This window comes from Rhipicephalus sanguineus, chromosome 11 (assembly GCF_013339695.2).
Source record: "Rhipicephalus sanguineus isolate Rsan-2018 chromosome 11, BIME_Rsan_1.4, whole genome shotgun sequence".
In the NCBI taxonomy this organism is placed as follows: domain Eukaryota; kingdom Metazoa; phylum Arthropoda; class Arachnida; order Ixodida; family Ixodidae; genus Rhipicephalus; species Rhipicephalus sanguineus.
In genome coordinates, this window is record NC_051186.1 from 119,638,669 (window position 1) to 119,658,736 (window position 20,068).

At 45.4% G+C, this 20,068-nt stretch overlaps 1 protein-coding gene across 2 annotated transcripts in view; it reads right to left on the bottom strand.

The window, feature by feature from the left end:
• Nucleotides 1-869: 869 nt before the first annotated feature.
• The window catches only part of LOC119373487 (venom protein 164-like), a 37,101-nt gene continuing 17,902 nt past the window's right edge, over nucleotides 870-20,068 (bottom strand). For both annotated transcript variants that reach the window (XR_005179875.2, XM_049420449.1), the window contains exons 2-4: nucleotides 18,069-18,116; nucleotides 1,798-1,966; nucleotides 870-979 (exon numbers count right to left, since the gene is read on the bottom strand). Coding sequence is in view for 1 of the 2 variants with exons in the window: in XM_049420449.1 (XP_049276406.1) it covers nucleotides 945-979; nucleotides 1,798-1,966; nucleotides 18,069-18,116 (252 nt within the window). In the remaining variant the exon portion in view is untranslated. The remainder of the gene's footprint in view (nucleotides 980-1,797; nucleotides 1,967-18,068; nucleotides 18,117-20,068) is intronic.

The window sequence follows — 20,068 nt, forward strand, 5'->3', positions numbered from 1 at the left end:
TTGTCCTGGACGTCATCAAATTCATACGTGCCACAAAAGTTGAGCAAGCCGCACAACTCGCCGTAGCGCCAAGCGCATGCACTAAGCCAGACAACACGATACGTGTCACGAAACGGAGAACGAGGCTGAAAGACGCACTGTCCAAGCGGAAATCGTGAAAGGAGAGCCCGCTAAATTCCATTGGGACACTTTTTGGACAAAATTTACGGATTTTGCTGAAAGGTGATTGCTCGGGTACTGTTCCAAATTCCGTGTGACCACTGTGTTCTGCCATATGCCGCTTCGCTGGACATCCAACTCCACATAATGAAATGGCCTATACTTTTCTTTTTGTATACTCTCCGTTTTGAATCGGCTTTAAACCCGCTTGAACTCGCGCAGCACTGCTACGCGCACCATGTATCAGTTTCACTACTCTAGTTAGATTTATCACATTTTTTTATGTTCACACATTGATTCCTTCCCTCGTTCTCTTTCCCTTTTTCGTGGTAGAGGCCCCAGTGGCGCCTCACGAAAGATTTACAGTTGATCGTTTGCGCCCACCTGTTCTGGTTGTGCTTTTTTCTTGTGCCTCCGTTAGTGTCCCCCCTAGTACGCCCATGCAGCGCAATATTCGGCAACCCATGTTACACCATTTGTCCGTGCGGGAAGCATGTAAGAATGGAGCCATCGCGGTTGAATCTTGCTGAAGTAACACGGGCTGCGTGACAAGCCTCTACGTGTAAATGTGCACGCAACCAAGCACCAAACAATGATAACTGTTAAATGATAACTAAAAAAATAATGAATAATTATTATTAAAATGGTAACCACGCAACACCTGCTGAAACGTGTGTGCACTAATTAAGTAAAAGACTTATTTAAAGCAGTGACGTAAATGAGAATATTTTATTACCTCCCTATACCAAAGATATCGCGGTTACGGTAGGAGTTAACTTTCTCAGTCATTCGCAGATGCGTCTCCATTGGTGGCAAGTTGCTGAAAGGCAGATGCATAAGAAAGAAAATCAAGAGAATGATCAATATGTGAATTTTAAAGGTGACATATTATTTATTGGAATAAGCCATCTGATTAAAAGTTCAGTAAGTAAGCTTTAAGGTAACATACGAATATTGTCACGTGGTTGTGACGGAGAAGTGCGCCGAATACAACCTGGTATAGATGAGTACTTTTTATTGGGCTAACTCGTGCCCGCTACGAGAAACAACCAAATCACAAACAATTCTTGGTGTTCAATGATAGCGGCGAGGAGGGACGCCGGGCGTCGACATATCAATGATTGATAGAACGTTCCTGGGGCGCTCGTTATCGCCGTAGTAAACTCGACTACTCAGGTAGTGCGCTCAATATTATCACTAGTGTTTAAAGAAGTCTAGAACTTTCCCCAAAATTCTATCGAGGCCTGTGCCGAGTGGTGGTAACACTATTTTTTTGGGAAGTCCGGGAACGTAGCAATGAACAAATGAGAGCGCCTAGCAATATGCAATATTCCTCCGTTTAACGGGTAACATTACACGTCACATTCGGCTCTGAGCAGAGAATTGTATGTGATGTTTAGGAGTAGCTCCATCAACAGATTAGATTTGCCAAATGTGTCTAACCAATGCGACACCTTGAAAATTACAATGTATCGCAGTTGATACGAGGTATCGCACTAAGGGCTGCCCAGAGTTTACATCATGGTTCTCATAGGTAAATGCAATTTACTATAACACCTGATGCACACTAGAAGTCGAAAGCAATTTTGCTTACGACAGGGAAGGGTAATTGTTTAAGCTAGTAAAAGTTAACGTTACCTCCGCGTACGCAGGGACAGAAACCACTATATATGTTACGGTAGCGAAGGTGGCTGCATCCACGGCCCAGCACTGCACCAGGGTGGCAGAAAGGGCCGCCTGGGCCCCTTCTCAAGCAGCATGATCCAGGGGGACATTGGCTGGTGGAAGCACAGATGGCGCCTAGTGTCTGTAATGGGACAGCAGGCCATGTTTGTATTGGCATTCCTACCCAGTACCATCAGAACGCATTTTGTGCCACTGAACTGAAATTTTCCTTGAATATCCTCATTCTTTGTAGGGCTCTTGATCGATTTCAATTCCATAAAACCAATCGGTAATATTTCCTGCATAATGTTAGCTTAACGGCTGGGAAATTCGTGCTCGCATAATTTGGCATATGTGTTTCTTTGAGCATATTTATCTCCTTGCTAATACGGCGGCTTGAAAATAAGCAACAATGCTAGCAGCAATGCATTAAGCAACAAATCTTGCAATAAGCAACAATGTCTCTGCTCATTCCTGCCCCTTCTGATCAACTGCCTTGTATCGAGCCACCCTGAAGCATCAGCGGGCCTTAGGCTACAGTGTGCTAAAATACTTCGGGTGGTGAAAAGAGCGCGCGGCACTGTCTATGAGAGAGCTCCCCACTTCTGTTAACCGCCGTGCGCGGCGCAGGCGTCAAAAAACTGAGGAGGTCGTGGCCATCACGGCCGCTGTAGCGCACGGAAAAATAGACAACGCGGTGACTTTCGATCAGGTTGTGCGCACCGCGTGAGCAGCTTTTACTTCTTTGTGCCGCGTTTTTGCTGCATGTTGTGCTCAAGCATTAGTTCAAGCGTACGTCAAATGGCAGCCATGGAGAAGAAAAGGAAAAGAGCGGAGACCACGTTGTAAGACCGGGTACCAAATACTTTGCACCAGGTTGTATGACCGGGTACTCCGGATTTTGCGAGCACAACGGACGGAGGTCGTCGTTGTTCAAAGCGCCGAAAGATGAAGCCTAACGAAAGCACTGGGATAGAAATTTGCACCGCAAACAGAAGCCACCATCGGAAACTTTGGCGGTGTGCGAACGACATTTCGAAGCACCGCTTATCATGCGCACATATATGATAGTAAAGAGATGAGGATCCCTCGCGGGAAACCTCTGCTGACCGCCGATGCGGTACCAACTTTGCTGCCCGACGTACCAGGCTACCTTTCCAAGGAAATCGCACATAAACGTACGGAGAGAAAGCGTCCGGCTCCCTGTGCTGTGACACCGGCCAAGAAAGGACGTTTGTTGCGTCGCGACCTTCACGAGTATATTGCGTTTGTCACATCGCGACTTTCACAAGTTCGCTCTTCAGGACACAAATGTGCAAGACGAGAACGTGAGCCCGAATTCGAACGAGTCCAGCGAGCCTGTTTCACTAGAGAGCATCGCTGGCAAACTCAGTCTTCCAAAAATGTGGACAAAACTTCGCGTACCAGATTTTCATGGAGTTGTGTGCGCTACTACTACCGTGACCAAAAATGACCAGTGACTTCTTTAAGCACCTTACAGACCGGCTGAAAGCTTCAGTGATCCTCGTACAAGATGGCGTGTTCAGCAAGTCCTATAGAGGGACTGCTTCTGACAGCGGTAAGCAGTTCTATCGTGTTATCGAGATACAATAGGTTGTAATGAAAATATTTTTGGCAAGCAGCTCCTTGTAAAAATAATGTACTTTCATTCAACGTTATCATATACAAATTAGAAATATTTTGCTGATTAGTAATGATTATATTGTTCATTTTATGTTTTCTTGTAGATAATGCACCATTTAATTACATCAGCAGAAAACTGTCGTCGCAAGTAATTTACAGACACTTCAGTGTAGCAAGGAATGCTCAGATTTTTAAGTGGCATATCTTTCTTCTTGTGCTTAACATCGTGGTTTAGCGCTAAAAAAAGACAGACACATGTGAGAGACAGGACTGTCTCTCACATGTGTCTGTCTTTTTTTAGCGCTAAACCACGATGTTAAGTACTCACCAACTCGCCCAACAACAAGTTCTTATTACTTCTTGTGGTTTTTACCTTACAGGTATTGCCTGTGTAACGTGTCGTTACCTCAGAAGAGGCCTCCAGGCAAGAAGATACCATGTTAAGACAAAGACGCCCGTGAAGGGAAAGCTTCGAAATTTGCTGAAGTTTTCCCGGCAAAGAACAATGCGCATTCTTTCACGTGTGTGCACGCTGCAGCATCATATTGTCAGTATGCAGGCCAAGAACAGCCACATATCTCAAAAAGTTTTTTAGACGAAAATTGTAAGTTTGCCTCCGAAACAAAAGCAAGCGGCTCGTCACAATTTTTGCAGCTGCAAAATGTAAAGGCGTGAAAGGTATGACATACTCGAAGGAGTGGATACTGAAATGCATTATCATGAAAATGAAAGGGCCGAGGCTTTATCAACATATGCGCAAGCATCAGATCCTTGTTCTGCCATCAAAAGTCACCCTACGGAACTACACTAAGGCAAAAAGTACGGGATTTGGATTCAGCAGAAATGTTCTCAGTGTACTAAAGGAAAATACGAGCTCAATGGACATCTTCAAGAGACACGGCAGACTACTCGTCGATGAAATGAAGCTGTCAGACAACCTTTCTGTGCCACCTGGAGGCCATGTTGATCGTTTTGTTGATTTCGGCGCTTTTACCCCAGACGCCGACAAACACGCTGTGTGTGGCCACGCCATGGTCATTGTCTTTGTACCGTTTTTTGGGATTTGCAAACAAAATATCGCTGTGTTTGCTACACACAGCAACGTTAAGGGGTACACTGGCAATGATCATGACCGAGGCTGTAATTATTGCTGAACAAGCTGGCCTATTTGTTCATTACATTACCAGCGATGGTGCTGTTTGGAATAGGAGGATGTGGGTACTCATGGTTACACAGGCAACTCCAACGTTCAGCAAGAGCAAGGTGCAGCATGCAGTGGATCCCAGCCGCTCACTTTATTTTGTGTCCGATATCCCTCACCTGGTGAAGTGCCTAAGGAATGGACTCCTGAAGTCGAGCTTCAACACCCCAACAGGGGAGGCAATGGCAGCCTTCCCTTTGGTGATTTTCCGTTAGGAGCTTAAAAGCAAGCAGTATCGAGTTATATGTGTAGTAATATACATGGTATTTATCATAAAATATTTTTATGTGTATTACACGCGTCACTTCGGCCCGTGCGAGAAGCGTTGAAGCTCGATGAAAGAAGTCTTTAAGCCGTGCCAGGGATCAGAACCTGCCAAACCAACGCAAACAATTTCGAAAAAAAATGAATCAATTTCGCGTTTCATTTGTTTAGCGATGCCGTCCTCAATGGCCTCCACTTCTACAAGACTGAACTCGAAGCAAGCTGGGGAAGCCGGGAGCCAGTGCTCACATTTTCAGGGTTAGTCCTTTCGACAGCAAGCTTACCTTCTAAGCATAAAAACTATTTTTTGTTGACCGCAATCAAAGGCAATAGAGTGCACGTTAGTGTTGTCAACAATTTCAAATGTGCCTTTTCCTTACATGTGCACTGCAGAATGATTCGAGACTTGATTGAGATCATGACGCCCCGGTACCCTGCCAAAGACCTGATGCCTGCATCTTTTGCTGAGGACCAGCTGCTGTCGTTCCTGACCTACCTTAGAGTGTGGGAACTTCATTCTGGGGGACAAGGAGACTTCCTGTCCACACCTACTGCAGTAGGGCTTCGAGTCACTGTGTCTAGTGTTTTATCCATGCTTCATTATTTGTCAAAACATGTTGGGTACAAGTATATCATGACATTGAAGCTCAGGCAAGACACCGTCGAGAACCTTTTCGGAATCGCGAGTCAGTCACCAGGGTGCAATAGCCATCAGACGGTGCAACAGTTCCTAATAGCTGTTAGCTGCCTGAGTTTCTATGGGCTAGCCAAGTCCGTTTCAAATAGAAAGGCCGAGTCAGGCATGTTGACGTCCCTCATAAAGCAAGATGGAGAAGGCCCTAGCACGCAGAGTAGGCGAGACCCCGTCGAAAGGTTAATTTAAGACGGCGACTTAAGTGTCGCAGAGCAACACATCTGAGACCTGAGTAATGTTACTCCAGACCATGGCCCATATGTTGTCGCAAAGAATGACACCAGACACATTTTTTTTTTACATTTGTGGGTATGTGACAAGGACGTTTGTCCTTAAAGCCAACTATGAAGAGTGCCGCACATTACTCCTTACAAGCATCGAGAGTGTAGAGTTGTTGGGGGCGGCTGATTGTACGAGGCTGAAGGACAACGGTGGTCTCCTATACCCTCACGGTTGCCCGTGCCGGTTCATCTGTAAGCAGTGTGTCGGAACGGAAAGAAAACCAAAAAAATGGAAAACGAAAATAAACGATATTTTTGACCGGAACGAAAATGTCAGTGAAACTTTATTAATTCGTTCCGGAGATAAACCAAAATTTTTTAATCGTTTTTCGGTTCACCAGAAAACTTGGCGATCCGGAACAACTGAGGTCATGCAACGTGAGCAATTATACATATCTCAGGGTGCAGCATTAGCGCGTACCTCAGACATGAATTCCAGAGCAAATATATGTTGAAATTGTGCAAAACACGGAAACAGTGGCAACAAGAGATGTTTATATTAACGCAAGTGCCCTTTTGCCCGCCTGTCACGCAGGCCAGCGTGGAGAGGGCATTGTCGGCGCTGAAGTATGTTACAGCGAAAGCTTTTATGATATTCACAACAGCCTATTTTGGCGGCATAGTTGTCCGCCCCCGCCGGTGTCCGTAACCTCTGTCGCGTGAAATAAGAAACAATGACATGAGAAACAACTTTCTAGGAGCAGATGGGATTTTAACCCGCACTTTCTGCATGGCAGTCGAGTATTCCTTCACAATGCCACGCTAGTGCTTGTAACTCCTTCGCAAAATACTCTATACATGCGTCATGCCGGGCAAGTAATCGCGTTAACATATGTAATATAGCATGGCAGACGAGTCTAATAACAACCTCGTATCACACATGGTAAATTGCGCAAAGAGTCGGTCGTTGAATCCTTCCAACATGTTACAAAGGGCTTAGCCATAATTCTTCATCGTCATCAGCCACAACACAACGTCCACATAATGCCTTACAGATGCGTAGCGGGTACCACGATTCTCCGAAGAATGACGAAAAATACCCTATCCCACTTCCTTAAGAGGAGGGCAAGTAACTATATCACAAAGCCAATGTTTTTTCATAATAACCTTAACTTCAAATCTTTGCATAAAAAAGCCGTTACGAACTGTTACCGAACACTTTTTTTTTCGTTCCGGAACAGAAACGGAACGGGACATTTCATAGTGGAACGAAACTAAAGCCGAAACGGAAAACATTTTGTTCGGACACCCTGTCTTAGCTGGAAGACCTCTTCACCAGTTGTTTCAGTTTACAGGAGCTCCATCATGACAGTATCAGGGACATTGTTCATGTGATAAAGCAAAAGCAGCAAGAGCGCATTGGATGTGTTAATCATTCCGAATCGCAGATTGTGCAAATGGTAGCATTCTATGTGACCACCCGTATGCACGTCTTTGTAAGGGCTCTTAATCTCGCCAGATGCCAGAAACGGGATGATGCTAACTACCTAAATCTAAGCCGCTGTACGTGATCGAGTCGGTTTGCTTGAGTTTTCTTTTCGGTGCACCTAATTCTATTAGTTTAGCTTTGCATGTGAGCAGTTTATGAACATCAGCTTTGAACAATTTGTGTTGTGATTATAGCTGCTCCACATGCCTTGAATCAGTGACTATATAAATATTTGTTCTGCAAGGATGTTTCGTTTTCAATATTGTATTTATCAGCTGCAGTATCAAATGACTGACAAGTTTGTGTTGAAGGAGAAGGCAAAATGAAAGATACAGAGAGGCGGGCCACCCCAGCAATCGGAATGCACAAATAGCCGTACTTAACATTGGGGCAATTCTGACATTTTTATGCATTTCCGGCGATGCTGTGCTAGTAAAGTAGCGGCGCTTGTCGGCGATAAGAGAGCTGGAGGCACTGCGAAGTGCCCGATGCTTGCACGCACTTGAGGAGTGCTGTCTGCCTGTCACAGGGGCTTGTCGAGCGAAATCGAAAAAAAAAAAACGCCATGCCTGCGCGGAAAGCACAGCACAGTCACAGCGAAAGCTCGAAGAGCGGCATTTGTAGAGCCCATTATAAACTCTCTAAACCCGCTAGTTACGTAATTCGCATTGTATGACGCCCGATCATTATTTCGCTCTCCCACCAAGCTTTATAATATACGCTAACGTGAGAAAGAGATAGAGAGAGGGAATTAACTTTATTGAGACCCTGAGGAAATGGATCATGGGAGCCTTATGGGCTTCCTTGGCAACCAACAGAGGTGCACTTGTGAGGAACCTACGACGCTATAAATCATCATAATTTTTGTGAAGTAGGGAAGCAGCAACTATGCAATTTTTCGCCATTCTGCGGAGAACCGTGGTATCTGGTAAACATCTGTAAGGCATTATGCGGCTGATGACGATCATGAATTATAACAGAGCTCTTTGTAATGGGTTGAAAGCATTCAACAACCCACTCGTGGCGCAATTCGCATTGTGTGACGCCTCGTTACAGAATTCTTATTGTGTGACACTTGGTTGTTATTTTACTCTTCTACCACGCTACATTACATATGTTAATGTGGTTCCTTCCCGACATAAAATTTCTATAAGTTCTTTTTGCAAAGCAGCTTCAAGCACCGGCACGGCTTTGAAGTAAAATACTGGGCTCCCACGCAGAGGGCCTAGGTTCGAACCTCCTTCCATCCTGGAATTTTTTTCTTATTTCCTTTGTTTTCTTATTTCAAGCGATAGTGGTTATGGACGCCGACGGCGGCGGCGGACAACTAGGGCGCCAAAAACGCCCTTGTTGTGATCTCATAACAGCTTTGGCTGTAAAAAAAGAGGCAGACGTCACTATTCAACGCTACAAGGTCTACTAAATAAACGCGAGGCCTTACGCACACCGTGTCTTGCGCCGTCTCCTCAGCTGAGGGAATCTGTCGAAAGCTTAGCCCTGCTGAAGTAATGTCTCTGATTATTGTGCTCATAAGCTAGTAAGAGCATTTCCAGTGTGAGCGCTACGTATATCCGCTGTAACAGTGTAAAACAAAACCTTCGCAGTGCGCTGGCTAGCTACCCTGTCCCGCAGCCAAGCTGCTTTCGTCCGCTTGCCGGTGCTCGGTTAAGAGCCGCTAGCGCCACCTGGCAGTATTGACATCAAGTGCCTAACGTGCTGCTCGCCGCTCTTTCCACTACCCAAAGTATTCTAGTACACTGTGCTTAGACTCCATGGACACAATATCGTTCCTGGTGGCTCCGAAGTGCTTTTTGTACTGCTAAAGTACCTGCATCGAGCCATTCATTACGTTCTACAGGACTCCTACAAAGCAAGAAACTTGGGGTTGTCCCGATATTGCGATTAGACTTGCCAATCGTTTTCTAGGATGTGGAGCTTCTCTTTGGTTTGCTACAATTTGCGAGCAATGTCACTGGCGCAAGACCAAAGACGCTGTGGAGGCAGACTGCACTCTAAGATGAAAAATAGTCAAAAGAGGGTCACGGCTCTGTGACTCTCTTCCGGTATCCCTTTAACCCCTTTTGGAAGGTAGAAGCAGCAAAAGAAAGTTAGCATTTCTAAAGAATTCACTAGGCTATGGTGAAGCCCGACGGCTTCCGTGATGAAGGTGGCGCCGTATACGCCGTAGATATCGCACGTCTGCCGTTCGGCGCCGTTGTGGCGCCATGGCCCGTGGCTCGCTCGCCAGCAGAACAGGGCTCGCGCAGCGCCTCCGCCTCCTCTGTCTTTTGAAATGCGTTAGTTGCGCGGCTTGCGTCAGTTGCCTGTATTGTAGTTTTGTGTTCGAACGAACATGCTCATCTTCGGTGGCGGTGACGCCAGGTTCCGTGCTCGACGTGACGCTCGGAGGACGGAATATTCATGGAGTTGCGGACACGAACAACATGCGCCTGTTAACGATGAGTGCACTGCTTTCGTAGGTACTAATTATACAGCTTTAGCTGGGCGTCCGCAGCAGCTGGTGTGCGGCACGTCAACGTGTGCGACTCTCACTACCGGAACGCCAGCTTGTTCGAGAAGGATTAGCAGGTCTCGGCCACACAAGCTTGGCCCGGTGCAGTCTAGAACCACAAGAGAACAGTCAACAGAAGTATCGCGGTATCTCGCACAAAGTTGCAGGTCGCCCATCACTGGCAACCTTCCACTGTAGCAGGATAACTTTAAGTGCGAAAGCTTAAAACTTGGTCAGCATTTGCGATGATTTTCAAAAAGCAGCCGTCATATGAAGCAAACCGGGGAACCTGTGTCGACTTCCATGGACAAGCTCACGCATGCCCAGCTGAACGTTCTTCTTATTAGCGGCTCGAGAGAATTCTTTCGCGCTGAAGCTAACGTCCAAATCTGAGCACTACCACTGCTATCCTCTTCTGAAGATGCCTCTTCTACCGCCAAAGCTTTCGCGTAAGGTACTTGCCGAGGGGCGGCAACATCTTTGTCAATGCAGCTGCGACACACTTTAGCGAGGTGACTTCTCAGGCCGCAAGCGTAACATCGTGCATTCTTCCATCTGGAGCTGTTGCCATCATGTCTAGAACTGCCACATCTTCCACACTCCCATCGCTCTGAGTGCTCCATGATCTCGATGGCAGCTTGCTACGCGCTTCCACTTTAAGAACAGACATTGTCCTGGCGTCTTTTTCGGCAGTTTCAGCGGCTATTCCTATCGACTCGGCTTCCTCCAGAGTTAATCTTTTTTTGCCAGAAGTTGCTTCTGCACAGCACACGAACCCACACAACAGACAATTCGGTCTCTAAGTAGCCTGTTCAGAGAATCTCCGAAATTGCAATTGTCTGCAATGCGCCGGATTACGACTATGAAATCCTGAATGGATTCTCCCTCCTGCCGACAGTGGTTGGAAACTGGGAGATGTCATCGATTTCATTCGCCTTGGGTCATAGTGGTCATTTAGCACCTTGACTACTTCGTACCTTAAGGCATTCGGCTTTGCAGGTTCTATCCACCCCATCAGGATTTCGACCGTCGACGTGCTAACTGCAGCTACTAGAAGTGCCCTCTTAGCAGAATCCGAAATAGCATTCGCTTCAAAATACGCCTCCACTTTGATGAGGTAAGGTTTCCACTTATCTGTGGCGTTGTCGAAGTTGGGAAGCATGTAGGAGGCCATCGTTGTCAGCAGTGCGGTTGTCACTGAATGTTTAACTTCGGGTTCCTACTTGACTGCGTGGGTGTTTTCATTGCTCGTCGCCACTGTAGGATACCGGCGGCATCCTAGCTGCTGGCATGAAAAGACGGAGACGTTGATGATTCCGTGTCGGCCGAGAACAGCAAAAACCGTTTATTGCATGCATATATATACAAGCAAAGTGGAAAGGGGAATGATGTAATTGAAAAGAAGGAAAAGGAAATTAGCGCATGCGCATGACAGCACGCACATAACGTGGGGGTTTCACACCGCATTTACAACAAACGTGTAATCGGACGGTTACAGGGGAAAAAAAGAGGACACGTGGCATTGCCCCTTCTAAGAAAGCATCGTCCCGATGCCGCAAAAGAACATAAATTAGAGGAAAGAAACGCATACATGAAAATTGTAAAAGAACAAAAACAACTGGGGCCAGCCCTGAACATACAACACAGCGAAAGCTGGAATAGCATCCTTTCTAAGGCCGTTGAAAAGTCTCTCGGGGCAACTAATACAAGAACACATGCGGGTGTCCGCTATGCTATAAATCATAATTATTGTGAAGTACGAAAACACCCACTATGCCACTCTTCGTCTTTCTTCGGATAAACTAGGTACGCGCTACGCATCTGTGAGGCATTCTGTGCATTTTGTTGATGCTGCATGTGGCTGATGACGATGAAGATACATGGCTGAGCACTTTGTTCTTGGTGGGAAACTTCAAAGCACACGGTCGTTGCGCAATTAGCAATGTGTGACGCCTGGTTGTTATTTTACTCTTTGGCCTCGCTGTATTACGTATGTTAACGCGATTCCTTGTCTGACATAACGCCTGTATAGGGTCTTTTTTTTTGCAAAGAAGTTTTAAGCACCTGCATGCCCCGTGGTAGAATACTTGACTGCTACGCCGAGAGCCGTGGTTCAAATCCAATCGTGGAAATTTTATTTTCTTATTTAGTTTTGTTCGTTTTGCGCAAGAGCGGTTACGGACACGGGCGGCGGCTGACAATTACGGTACCAAAAACGGCTGTTGTTGTGATCTCATAACAGCGTTCGCTGTAAAAACAAGCAATGCGCTCAAGAAATACACTATATAGAACCGAAGTCTAGTACAACTAAAGAGAGAGGCAGATAAAAATTTAAGCCTCTTTGAATAAATTCTTCATTGATATTTAAAATTTTTACATTTAATTAACATAGGTAAAAGATTTCATAATCAGATCGCAGTGAAGCTTGAAAATGAGTTACCGCAATTAGTATGAACATTAGCAAGGAAGAAGTTTACATTAGCCGCACACCTGGTGATATTAGTATTTACTGAAAGTTCAGGGTCTGTGTAGTTACTAGAAAGCTTAACTGCTGTTTGTTTATACAGCAACATAATTATATCGCACAGAAATATGTTGTTAACAGTTGACATGTTCGTGCAACGAGAAAGGTCAGTGGTGCTGCTGTCGCGAGAACAGTTAAAAGTACTGTGAAAAGGCCCATTTTTTATGTAGAGGTGAACACTAATAAGTATTCCCCCGTGATGTGATGTCATAATTGACATGAGAATTTATGAAAACGAAGTAAACATAAACAAGTGGCTAATAAGAAAAATATGGCAGAGCCTTAAGCAATGCGCGAATGCCAAATGATGTCATTTTTCTCATGTGAGCAACGTTGTTAGCAAATAGAAGGTTAGCATTAAGATGGACGCCAAGAAATGATACACAATCACTGGCAATATTGAAATGAGAGTCAGTTGTGTTTCTTGGCAAAGAGGTTATCTTGTGTGTTGCTGATTTAAAAACCAGAAATGCACTAGGATGTGCTTCGTAGTGCAGCAAATGATTTGTTACTCATAATGATGAGACATCTATCAGAGAACGAAATTGTACGTTCAGCATATAAAACGCAGTGAGCCATTTAGGTAATGTCAATTAGGTAATTAACGTAAAGTAGAAATAATAATGGGCTCTACAAAAGCACTTTAGCAACCCATTGAATAATTGTTTTATTAGAGGAAAATTAGCGTGTTATTTATACTGTGTGCTTTCTGTTAAGCACAAAACTCTTTGAAATATTGATGGGTGCACCTAAATTGCGGTACAGCTTTAGTTTGTTGGACAAAACGAGGTAATTGTTGGTGTAAAATGCCTTTATGAAGTCAAAAAATATTCAACCCAACTACGCATCCTAAGTAAAGAGCGCGTTTGATACAGCCAGAGAGGAAAAGGACAAGAAGGTTAGTGCAGCTTTCAGCACGAGAATCGAGCTGGCAAGGCATCAGTATATTAAATTTATGCAGCTATTTGCTGAGGCGAACAATAAATAACTATTCGATGAGATTACTAAGGGAAGAAAGATTATAGGTAGGACGATGGTGCGTTCTCATTCCGGCCCACATATATATTTTGCTTTTGTATTAAGCTTTGAGTTGCTAGACAGTGTCTGTGTCGTATTTTCCTTTTCTCTCACTGTGCTTCGTTTGCACTGCGCTGGCCATCATAGTTGTCTTGTTAAGGCTAGAGTCAAAAGGGCGCGAAATAAGAGAAGCTATGCGAAGAGCAACGGGTTTTGTCAAATTCATATTTTGCAGCGTTTGCTTGCTTTACGACGGAAGAAACAGCTACACACCACGAGAACATTCTGTAAATGTCGTATACGATGTGTCTGTCTCAATTCAAGTGTGCCACCGATCAAAGCGTACATTGTTAACGGCGATGAAATTGATGTTTCGGTAAGGGCAGATGTCCCATTGCATAAAGCCGATGCTACTGTGTACGTGACGAAAAGAGAAATCGACTGGTTTAGACGTTCTTCTAAGTCAGGAAGGAAATCTCGTTCCTCGCTCCTTCCCAAATTAGAAATGAGTTCCCATAACAAGTTCCTTTACTGTGTAAGGAATGAGTTGCAGTTACATTTCGAACATTGGAATGTATCTATAAATAAACTTATATTTGAATGTTTATAATAATATATAGTGTTTATCCTGAGGCAAAATGATGGGAGCAATGCAAAGCTCACCTCGAAATACATATAATATAGCAATTTCACATTAGCGGCAGCAGGTTATGTGGAGATAAAAATAATGTAGACAAGCTCTCCTGGAATTTTTTAGAACACCGGACATGTCAAATCAATGACCAACTGCAATGGTGCTCGCGTTTTACAAGTTCAAAACATGTGCCATGTTCCACGTCGGTACTCAAATACACAGTCACGATGCTGCGTTTCTGAGATAGAAATTTCGTCATATACACTAATACAATTATTTTTTTTTCGCATAAGAAATAGCATTCAAAGAAACTATGCATGGTCATTTCAGAAGTAATGATTCAATGTTAGATAATGATCTCTTCTTCGGCGCAAAAGCTTCTGAAAAAAAAGGGACGAAAATAGTGCGACACACGCAAGCGCTAATGCCAGAAGCGCTTAGGGTATGGGTAGAAAATAATGCCTAAGATGTCCAGGATATTTGCAACTTAGTGAAGTCCCTCGTGCGAACTCAGTAAGTGGCAACTCCACCTTGGTGTCCGGCAGTCAGACCTGCTTTTCGTCAGCAGTTGATTGACAATGCTGAAGAGCCGCTCCACGGAAGCGCTTGATTGCAATGCCGTGTTGTACACAAATAATAACAGTTAACCAAGGTCATACAGGCGAGAGCAGGCTCGCGGGCGCTACATGAATGTGGCGCTGAATGTACGCGTATCGTTTATTGCATTACAGGGACGTTTCCAGTAAAGCGGCTGTCGCACGGAACATGGCCGATAGCAGCGGAGGTGATTTGCATGTTGAATGAATGCCTGTACAAACGAACACATCCAAGTCACCGGGCAGGCGCCACTGCAGCGCCCGCGTACACTGAATAGCGAGCCTCTTCTCCGCCATCCACACAACTATATGTCAAAAGGCTGAGATTTATCCCCAGCTACATGCAGCATAAACCATACATAGCTCTCAAACGGACGAATAAACCAGCTCATAAGATCACGCTACGAGAACACACACACAGGAACAGGGCCAAACAAAAGTGTAACTTCGCCAACGTTACGTTAAGGCCCGTAAAGAGCCCACTCGTGCGCAGCGGGATGCCATCGCGCGGGGTTTCGTTCGTTAACACGTTGGTATTTCACTAATATTCCGGGGGCGAAGGCGTTGTGGCGGATTACTCGTTCCCGTACTTGTCAAACACCATCAATCTGCTATCTGGCATTTAAAGAGTTCGCAGAACCGCTCGCAGACCCCTCGGCTCTTGTAGTCCGAGCTGTCTAAAGGCTCCGCGCTTCTACTATGCCGACACGCTGACCGTGGCACGTAACGGAACCAGCCAAATACGCATAAAAAAGCGACTTTCGAGGTGATCGAACAAAAAATTCGGCAAACAAAAGAAAAGTCTCCCTTTCCTGGCAGTTGCCTTACAATTAGGTTCGATAATTCTCGAATGTGAAGTAAATGTTCTCCACGGTGCGTGGACAACTCCAGAACGGCTCTTGATTGCTGTCCATACTGGCTCAGAGAAAACGAACACAAACAAAAAATTGCCAATTCCTCGCGCACAGGGTTGATCTCGGCGCCATGCTGCGCCCCCAACGGCCGCCTAGAATGATGCGGCATACTCACGTGACAGGCGAGCGGCAGTTTCTTGCGCCATCCGCCCTGTTCTGCATGACGTGCTACGTGCGTGCGTCTGTTGAATGCCATTGAATGTTGACAGAAAGAACGTCATTCCCTCTGCCGTTCCTTCGTGAACGCACCGAGTTGCGGTTACCTTTCTACCGATTTTTAACAGAACGGTGCTCTTCCATTCATCTCAAAAGGAATTACAGTGATACCTCGGTGATACGAATCTCACGGGACCACCAAAAATATTCGTATCATCCGAAATTCGTATGACCAGAAAGAATCGAAAATTAGCATGCGACAAAAGAAAGCTGGCGTACATTTTCTTTTTTTTTGTCAGGGCTGCGGTAACGTCAGGAAGAATCCTGACTGATTGTCAGTTAAGTTTTTAGATGTCGGCAATCATACCAGCACTCGTAATTATACGGCCCGTACGCGCGCATTTAAATAATAAACTAGGTGCGTTGTGACCAGCGACACTAAGAGGCCGTGACGCATCTCTGAAGGTTAATTGTGACCGTAAGAAAAGTGGTTTTCTTACACCATGATTCTGACAATTTGGCGGTGTGTCCGCGACAACGCGGACAGCACCTCTTCGAACCTGGGTGGTAGCGAACGTTCGTATGAAACGTCTCTGGGTGAAAATTGGTTCGGAACAACCGTACCGTATTCCATTACATTGAGGCCAATGGCCATTAGCCGGGACCAACGAAATATTTCTATCACCCCGAAATTTGTATGAGCTGTGATCGTATCACCGAGGTTTCACTGTATTTCTCGTAACATACTTCCGTGCAGAACTGCACAAATGCTATAGTAGTCATTGTATACAGCGGTATGTTTGCACATGGTTCATCAGATCATCATGCTAACTTTCTAGAATAAGTTCAAACGCGAAATGGAGCTGTTAGAGCTTTTCACAGCAAAAAGGAGTGGGGATGTGAACGCCCCTGCCTCCTTTTAACTGACGCCTCTGGCTATGATAGTGATAATGAAGTAACAGTGATTTTTTAGCAACTGTGAGGCAGCCCAGTGTTCTCTATGCTCTCAAACGCTAATGGTCCGTAGATAACCTTAATAGGTACGACTTGCTCAATGGGAGCTTTTAGCTCCCATTGAGCAAGTCGGGAACGTAGACAACTACCCGGATACGTTTTACATCTGCGGCCATAGCTCGCGGATTCACGTCTTTCGTGGCTACTCGCGATATCCGCTTTTCGGAGACTCCAGCCGCCGAGTCAAAACAAGCCGACATGCGACTGCCAATCACGACCACTTTGTTTGATCCGGATTACCGAAAAAAGAGTGACCTAGGATGCGGAAGCCTTAAACGTTAGAGGCCTAAATCCCCTGAGGATGGATGGATGGATTCTATGAGCATCCCCTTTATAACGGGGCGGTGACATGTCTGCCACCATGGTCGAAGAAAAAAGAAAAAACTTCGTTGTTTCATGCTGGCCTAACACTTTATCTACATTGATTAAATCTATCTTATTATACCAAAAAAACCTTATTATACCCTGAGAAGCCGGATAGGTGGTGCCAAGTAGCAGGGCCAAGATGTACCAGGCAAACACAGCATTGTCCTCGCAGAAACTTGGTGCATTCTACTCGTGGTGTAAATGCCTTGCAGCGGCGTAATTAGGAATTTGTTGCCTTTTTCATCCGTTTTCCCCTCAAAAACAGCAGGCAAAAACAAACATGTCCATGGTAGTGGTTCTGGTTGCACAAAGCGTCACAAGATGTCAGCATCATCTGCGTATACCGGGCAACCATACACGCTAAAAACGTCTCTTGCGATTTTGTCGCAGCGGTGATTGAGCTTTATCTAAATAAATACAGTTCTAATGCGGTTATCACCATCAATTAGTGGTTTGCGCAAATGCAAAGGTATATATTTACGTACGTACGTAAACGTTTACATATGGGAAGCTAAAACGTTTCTAAACGTGCTTTCCGGTAACACGGTAAACGCCATCCGCCGTTCCGTTAACACGGTAACGTTAAAAAGTATACGGACAAGCTAAATGTTTCTAATATTAGTTACCTTTCGTATTCAGTTGTAGCGCTAGGTCAAAAGTACACTAATTCTCCGTAGCGATTATTACGATATATTATCAGAGTGTGTCGACAAAAACAAATACCTTTACCATTATTCGTTTCGTAACATGGAAGAACCTGCCTAGTTGCACTTTTGGGGTTCTCAGAAGTAACCGTCTGCGGAAATCTGTATTAAGAGCCCACGCTCAGCGGGTACAGAGTCGTGTGATCGCGTTTATAAGCTATCCTCTTTAATGGACAAATTTCTGTTTCTTTTAGTAGCTTTAACTGTCCTATAAGTTTCGCATATCAAAGCACGCTTTTTTTTAAGTTCTAAGTTTTACTGTGCTTTTAAAGGTCAATTTTTTTTTTTACTTACCAGACTCCTGTAACCAGAAACAATATATGGCAACGTCTCCGCGTCGAACTGCAAAGGTTGAGGCAGTGTTGTAAATTAATAGGAAGACGCGTTGACAGAAATAAATTCTCTAACGCTATCGCATGTGTGTGGCCACGTCTGGCAAATGAGACAACCGTAAGGTACTTCCACCTTGCCGACTAACGTGATCTAGCTGCAACCACTTTATGTGAGAATATGGCTGAGACGCAGCGCAACAATCTACTACCGTCGTAACGTGGCTAATTTTAACGCGATAGCGTTAGAGAGCTCGTGTCGCAGAAATGCCGAGGTCGGTATCGGCGTCGCTACGTCGCTTGCGACCGAAACATCGTGAAAGATGCAAATAAAATAAACAATAAAAATCTTCGGTCCCCTTGAGGATCAAACCCAGGCCGATTGCGTGGCAAGCAGGTGTCCTACCACAAGGCCACAATGTTACTTGCAACTGCTTCGGGAAAAAACAGTACATAGATGCCATGTAGTGGAAGGAGTCTCAACGCATTTTGTTTGGCAGGTGTCACAACGAAAATGAGCCCGTTCGGCGATTTGTATGCGCCCTGGCGAGGCCATCAAACTATGTTTTTTGCGCGACGCCATGCTTCGAATATAGCCGGGATAGTGCAGCCATCGTCGCTAAAAACACACACGAACTCTCAGAGCTCTAAAAAGGGACAACTATGTCCATCTAGCGGAAAACATATCAAGCCAACGTCTCCTTTTATGGCCTCCGAGATGGCCGGCGCGTGGCGTCCCCGCCATCTCGGAGGCCATGCTCCTTTCTAGAGAGGCGTTGATCAAGCAAATAGCAAGCATTAGATAATTTGCTGCCATCTGTGAGGTATTGTGAGAAATATGTCTCGACTCTAGCACAGGGAAATGCTTTAGATCGAAAACCTCTACCAGTGCCTGTCCCATTACTACAGATACACAGCGCGCGCGCGTGTGTGGTGTCTGTGTGCGTGTGTGTGTAACAACACACATTAATAAGTATGCACTTAGTGGTTGAAGTGCGCACTGGGGGCCGAATTTCGCTATCGCGTTCAACTCTTAAAGGCGAAGCTTAAGGGTCCCCCATTTTTTAGTCCTAAATATTACGTGCCTTCGTTTAGGAAATGAAGAAATTAAAATTTCAAGTGAGGTAAAAACACTTGGAGTTATATTTTCAGAAAATTTACTTTGGAACAAACATGTCGACTGTCTTTGCGGAAAGCTAAACAGAATAACGGGACTTTTACATAGACACCGACATGTCTTGCCCACCATTGTGAAACGCACCGTGTATAACTCTCTTTCTTTCTAGAATAAATTACTGCCACCTAGTCTGGGCTGCAACATCAAAGCAACATAATACTAAGTTAAAATATGTCAAAAATGAGCCATTGGTGATGTAGGAAATCTTGCTTCTAAAGAACACACGTCTAAGCCGAAGCTGAAAAGGTTGCGCATATCCTCAAAGGAATCGCGGATGATGCGTTCACTCTCCTGGTTTTCCGCAACTCGTCGACAGTGGACGACGTCATTAATGAATGCCGACGCTTTGAAGAAGCGAAAAGTCGTCGGATTACGACAAATTTTTCACGTCTTCCCAACACGGCTGCGACGTCTACTTGCGAGGACATCCGTCCACCACCTGCTCCTGCTGCAGCTGAGAATATTGTACGCCTCGTCCGTCGCGAAATTGAAGCTGCATCTACGGTCCCTGCGCAAGCTCGTGCCCCCGACGATTCACACACGATTTCCCTCATCCAGACCGTTGTACGCCAGGAGCTCGCCAACGCAGGAATCCAGACACTGCCCAGTGAACAGACCCGAATACCGTCCACCCGCCGCACCTGATCTGCCCCGCAACTCGTACGCCCGTTCTCGTTACCCGAACTCGGCGGAATGGCGAACCTCCGATGACAGGCCCATCTGCTTCTGCTGCGGACGCGTCGGCCATATTTCTCGCCACTGTCGCAGTTCCTGGAACTCACAGCCTT